At 40.0% G+C, this 6,389-nt stretch overlaps 1 protein-coding gene across 3 annotated transcripts in view; it reads left to right on the top strand.

Moving 5' to 3' along the window:
• megf11 (multiple EGF-like-domains 11) overlaps positions 1-6,389 on the top strand; it is an 80,012-nt gene that overhangs the window by 48,035 nt on the left and 25,588 nt on the right. For all 3 annotated transcript variants that reach the window (XM_013910033.1, XM_005730049.1, XM_005730048.1), the window contains 3 exons: positions 1,471-1,717; positions 1,858-1,978; positions 2,375-2,511. In XM_013910033.1, the coding sequence (XP_013765487.1) occupies positions 1,471-1,717; positions 1,858-1,978; positions 2,375-2,511 (505 nt within the window). The remainder of the gene's footprint in view (positions 1-1,470; positions 1,718-1,857; positions 1,979-2,374; positions 2,512-6,389) is intronic.

The following is a 6,389-nucleotide window of genomic DNA, read 5'->3' as shown; positions in this document are numbered from 1 at the left end:
CTCTCTGCCTGTGAGCAAAAACAGCCCCCCTCCCGACCCCCGCCGCCTTTCCTATTGGTGGAAAAATGTACCATGTCGACCAATCAAAAAATGATATGGCAACATGGCATTTAGTTGTTTGGGAAGGGGGGAGTTTTAGGAGTGATGGCGGTGTTTTGAGACGTGAGAGATTTGCGTTGTTTAGCGCAAATCTTGTGTAGTTAGTGTGTAGTGTAGTCAATAGTGTTGTTGTGTGTGTGTCAGAACAATGAGGCGACAACTGAATGTTACAGGTGTTACAGGAGTGATACATCTCCTGTTGTCAGGCCTGCAGGTATCAGGCTGTTGTTCTCCTTTATCTCATAGTGGACAGAAATGATTTGTTGGAGCGGCACAAATGATTTGTGTGGCATCAGATTTGATGCAGAACAGCTGATTGTTCTGTAAATAGTTTGAAATGTTTATTTAAAAAACCGCCCTGGCTGCATTTTTAGGTAAACAGCTGCAAGAAACTTTGTTGTTTGCAAAACTCGGTTACTTTTTTGAAGAAGTAACTATATAATTAATTGCCCAACATTGGTCATTATATGCTGTATTTTGCAGACAGGACTCTCTCCCAGACCACAGACTCATACTTATAATACAAGTCAGAGTTTTATTAAAAAAAAAAAATTTAAAAAAGAAAGTTGTGTTTTCAAAATTGGAGTTCAAGTTATTTTTACTTCCAATAGTGTTAACGTACTGCACAGGTCATGAACAAGATTTTTTTTTTAATTTTTCATTGTAAGTGGGCTAAAGCAGTTAATTAAAAGTAGTCTAACATAAATGATGTTTTTGATTATTTTAATAAACCATGTAACTTGGATGGATTCGATGCTGCCGTGACCACAGTGCACACATCTGCTGTTGCTCACAGTGGTCGAAGGGACCGCTCAGGGAGTTTGTGTGTTCGCTCAGACACATGAAAAATTAGAGGGAACATTGACCACGGGTACCAGTGTGCTTTATTGATGTGTTTTTAATCGAGGTCTGTGGCCCACAGGAAGAATATCAGCCTTTTGGTACACAGATAGTATTTTAATAATATGTTCAATTAATTGAGTAAATAGATTACATCCAGCAATTTGTTTGCTGTTACATGTTCAAAAGATAAAAAAAATACACAGATTAAAGCTTTAGATTTTGAATTTGTTGAACTGATGAAAATTAATATTGGAGGCATAAAGATAGATTTGCAAGCAGTCTGAGACAGCGCTTCCAAATCATACCATTATAATAAAGAGTAATTCATTGGGAGGAAGATTTCCCCTGATCATTTATTATTAATGATGAACTTTTATGGTTATTCCAAACAATCATTAATGAGTCGCTTTATTATTTATTGTGTTTTTATGTGACCGTTATGATTTTCAGTGTTCGCGAGTGTATTCTGATGCATAGTCTCCTCTTTTTTTCTGGTGTGCTTGATGCCACTTGTCTCTGTGCCTGCAGGCTGCGAGAGTGACTTCTGGGGACCTCACTGCAGCAATCGGTGCCAGTGCCAAAATGGGGCTAAGTGTAACCCCATCACAGGTGCCTGTGTCTGCACTGATGGGTACCAGGGATGGCGTTGTGAGGAGCCCTGTGAGCATGGTTATTACGGCAAGGCGTGCCAGTTACCATGCCAATGTCTCAATGGTGCCACCTGCAACCACGAGACAGGAGAGTGCATCTGTGCACCAGGCTACACAGGGGCTTTGTGAGTACCACTATCATATTTACTCTTTTGGCACATTTTATGTAGCAATGTGAGTGTGTATATCCAATTTCTTGCTGATGCAAAGAACTGCAGGCAAAGACAGGTTACTTATCTGATACTTTTGACTTGTGTGCTGACAGCTGTGGGGAGCGCTGCCCCTCCGGTAGTCATGGGCCTCAGTGTGAACAGCGCTGCCCCTGTCAGAACGGAGGAACGTGCCACCACATCACAGGAGATTGTTCCTGCCCTGCTGGGTGGACGGTAGGTCACAAAAGCAAAAGCAAAGGCCCGAGGGGAGAAAATACTTGAACGCTGTTGTAAGTTTAGGGGGGGGAAAAGTACAATAAATGAGAATGCTGTGTCTCTGCACCCTGGAAGGAGAAAAAAAAATAGAATTTGTAGTGTGGAGTCTGACTACTGTGAACTTTCCATGTGAAAATTAACTCTGCATTGACCTTTCTGAAGATAATATGTGAAAATATCTTCCACAGTAAAGTGTACAGTTTTGAACTTACTTCTTGAATGTAATGCTTTCAGTTGCCTTCTAAAAAAAAAGAAAGAAGAAAAAGTAAACACATCTGCAGACACATAGGAGGACATTGACAATAGGTCTGAACTGTCCAAACATCAATCAAGTGTGTTGGCTTGTTTTCACAGGGTTCAGTGTGTGCCCAGCCCTGCCCTCTTGGCAAGTACGGCATCAACTGCAGCAAAGACTGTTCCTGTCGTAACGGTGGAATGTGCGACCACATCACGGGGCAGTGCCAATGTGCAGCCGGCTTCAGTGGACGCAGGTATGCAGGTGACATGTCCGGCTGACAAACAGACCGCTCAGTTATTATTCAAAAGGGCTTTTTCTGAAGTTCTATCAGCAAACTTTTATGCTCCTACTTAAAATAGGTCATACAAAGGCATGATTTATTGATATTAGTATTTAATGCAAAAGAATGGTTTCATGCAGTTTCGCATTTAACAGTCACTCATTGGCCCATTCTCTTTGTTGACTTCAAAATGAGGCACAAACCTGGCTGTTCTTTAAAAAGATAAAGGAAATCCTAGCATATTCTCATACTCGAGAGAAATAAGCATTTATAAATGCCCATTAGTCCATTTGAAGGTAGATTGGAAGCTTTTAATAGGGGCGTTGTATGTTTAATTAATCTTGTACTTCATGCTGGCCAGCAAGGTTTCATGTCTTCAGCCTTCATCCTCATCCACTCCCAGCCTATCCATTGATCTCACCATGAGCTACATGCTGTTTGGAGTCTGCTCATTAATTATAAGTAATGGGCTTATATTAAGGTCTCATTGAAATCCACAGATCTTTTTAGTTCCTCGTGCCTGCCAGAGCAGCCCAGAGCAGCCTGGGTTTATTAGTTCAGCTAAAGCAATTGTCTCTTGGATGGAAACACTTCCTTTACAAGACCTTTTCCTTTACTTTATTATTTTGCAAAATTGCCCTCATTCATTTTGTCAGTGGCAGGTGAATTAAACTGCCAGGAATAATCTAAGATTGTGTTACCCCCCACCCTCGTGTGTCTAGTATAATAATACCATTGTCCTCTGATAAAACTAAAGCTAGGGTAATTTAAACATGAAACATAACTTGGCCATTTTATGTTGTAATTGAGCTATTTGTAAAAGCTTTGTTACACTCTTGAGACTGAAACTCCACCAGGACTGTATACTTAAGTCAGTATATTGAAGTGAATGAAGAAATCCATTTTCGGATCTACACTAGTTTATGTGCAGAAAACTGAAGCAGTTTCTGTTTAGCTGTTGACGATTACTGAGTCTTGTCCAACCCCTGCAGAGACGCTGAAGTACTGACAGCAGAGGCCCGCTGTCCTCGTTAAAATTTGACCATGGATTTATGAGTATTTTATAAGTATTTTTTAAAGTAAACATTCATTATTAAAAACTTTAAAATGTAAGAAGAGTGTTAATAATCAATGATGCCGGTAACGCGTTGCTTAGTAACGCGTTACTCTGAATATGACCACTTTTTCAGTAACGACTAATCTAACGCGTTACTATTTTTAAAGCAAAAAGATTTGGTTTCTTCTTTTCGTCTCAGCGGATGACAAACGCATACGTGTCGTGAAACGTCACATAAGCGACAGGTCACATTTCCCGCTCACAAGCAGCCAGTGACGTAAAAAAGTGTAAACAACAATGGAGGGAGAGAGATGTTCGTTCTTTAGCTGGAAATATGGTCACTATTTTGAGTTTCTGTCAACTAAAGATTTCAATATTAAGGTTCGTTGTACACTCTGTGTTGGCGAAAAAGTGTTATCTACCTTCAAAAACACTACGTCAAACTTAAAGAAACATTTGCACGGCACAGTCAAACTCACAGAGAGAGTCCCACCAAGTGGTCCGAAGCAGAGAGCCGTGACTTCCGCAGGAGGTCCTACACCCTCAAACAACAAAAGTTGGACTTTGGTGCAAAACCAGTAAGTGATGAAGAATTGAAGAAGTTGGTCGCGCAGTATATTGTAGAAGAAATGCTAACTATAAACACTGTTGACTCGCCCTCGTTTCGTGCCATAATAAAAAAGATTCCTACTTCTAATGCCGAGCTGCCTCACCGAACGACTTTTACTTCTTACTTGGAGAAGGAGTTTGAAGGCCGCACTGAATGAGATTGACTTTGTTTCAACTACCGCGGATATTTGGACTGCTAACAACAGAGGCTATATGGGAGTAACGCTCCACTGGATCAGTAGAACCACATTAGAGCGCTACAAGGTTGCATTAGCATGCAGGCGGATTCGTGGTAGACACGTATGATGTCATTGGTAGAGAAATCGAAAACGATTACTCAACAAAGTAGTTGCAACAGTTACTGACAATGGATCCAACTTTGTTAAGGCGTTTCAAATTTATCATCCTGTCACGGAGTCCGATGATGAGACAGAGGAGGAAGAGTCCACCCCCAAAGACGATGATGTCACTTTTTCTGATCTGTCAGAATGAAAGTGATGGTCAGCTGTCTCTTCCCCCGCACCGCAGGTGTGCTTTGCACACCATCAACATAATTTGCACACAGAGAGCAGGGCTGTGTATAGGAGCAGCACAGCAAAATGCACAGCTCTTCGGACCAAATTGAGTAGATCTACACTTGCATCAGGAACAGTGGAAGAAATCAGTAAAAGAAGGCTCCTAATACCAACATCCACAAGGTGGAATTCCTTTTTTGATGCTGTAAAGAGAATTGCAGACATCCCCATGGGTGAGCTGAATACTCTGTGCACAAAGCTAGGACTGAAGTGCTTCAAAGATCAAGAATACCAGGTCCTGCATGAGTACTGCATGGCCATGAAACCTCTGACTGCAGCACTGGACATTTTACAAGGCGACTGTCCATATGCAACTTTACTACCAACACTTGAAGTTCTGATGCAGAAGACCCAGGCTGTGAAAGATGACCTCTCCAGGGTGACTGCAGGCCTTCCAGATGCCATTGTACAGGTACGCTCTATCTTTAAATTTGTCAAATTTTTTGCTTCATACAATTCACAAACATGGAACAGAATATTAATTATCATTGAAAAATAAGATTAAAACAATTAAAATGTTTACAAGTAACCTAAAACAAAATAAATCCATAATACTGATCTCATATTAGGCATGGTTTGCAAATAATTCAATAACATATTAAATTGTAGGCATAAAAATATCGATTATGTTTTTCAGGCTATTCAGACTCGTTTCACCGGTGTGCTAGACGACAAAGATGCCCTTCTCGCAGCTGCCAGTTGTCCAAAATTCAAACTGAGAGATACAAGAAGGAGGGAGCGAGTACAACAACTTCTGACAGCAGAGTGTTGCACCACTGCTCCTCTGGCAAAAAAACCTGCCAGTGTGCCCAGTGCTACTACATCTAGCAGCCAAGGTGAGATGGCAGAGCCAGAGGAGGAGACCTATTCTGCAGAAAAAGAAGTCATGGACTATCTGATGTCAGGCTACGACCTTCAGATTCTGCATACGTTTTCAAGCATAAAGACATTTTTTTTAAAAGTATAACACTCCAACCCCATCAAGTGCTCCTGTGGAGCGACTTTTTAGTCTGGGAGGTTTGGTGCTCACGCCTAAAAGAAATCGACTTTCTGACAAAGGGTTTGAGAAGCTTCTGTTAATGAGGTACAACCACTGGTTTACTCGCTCCAGTCTACTGTTTCCCCCATAACATGCAATGACAACATATACTGAAAAAAAGAGAATGGGGAATCCAATTTAAATAACTATTTACAAGTAACTGAATTAAGTTTATCAAAGTCACTTAATAAACTTATTAAAGTTTTCAAGTTGATTAACTTAAATCAATTACTTGCAAGAAAGTAAGGCAATTTAAGTTGGACCTGCAGTGTCTTTTTTTTCACAAGATTAGTCCAAAGTTACAAAAGCGGACAATAGTGCTTACATGTGGATGATAAAAAAAAGTATCTTAAGGGAAGTCAAGAAAGACTCTTTGTTTGTTTGTTTGTTTGTTTGTTTTTTATAAAAAAAAGTATTTGTTAAATGAAGTCAACTTATTGTTTTTTATAAAGTTTTTGTTAAAGTCAAAAACTTTCTTTGTTTTTTTTTTTATAAAAAGTATTTATGTTAAGTGAAGTAACAAGACTTTCTTTATTTTCATACAAACAAGTATTTCTGTCAGGAAAAAGTT

Source organism: Pundamilia nyererei, unplaced genomic scaffold, assembly GCF_000239375.1.
Source record: "Pundamilia nyererei isolate P.nyererei 1_Seehausen unplaced genomic scaffold, PunNye1.0 scaffold00035, whole genome shotgun sequence".
Classification (NCBI taxonomy): Eukaryota; Metazoa; Chordata; class Actinopteri; order Cichliformes; family Cichlidae; genus Pundamilia; species Pundamilia nyererei.
The sequence above is the reverse complement of the archived record's forward strand: the minus strand, read 5'-3'. Positions and strand labels throughout refer to the sequence as shown.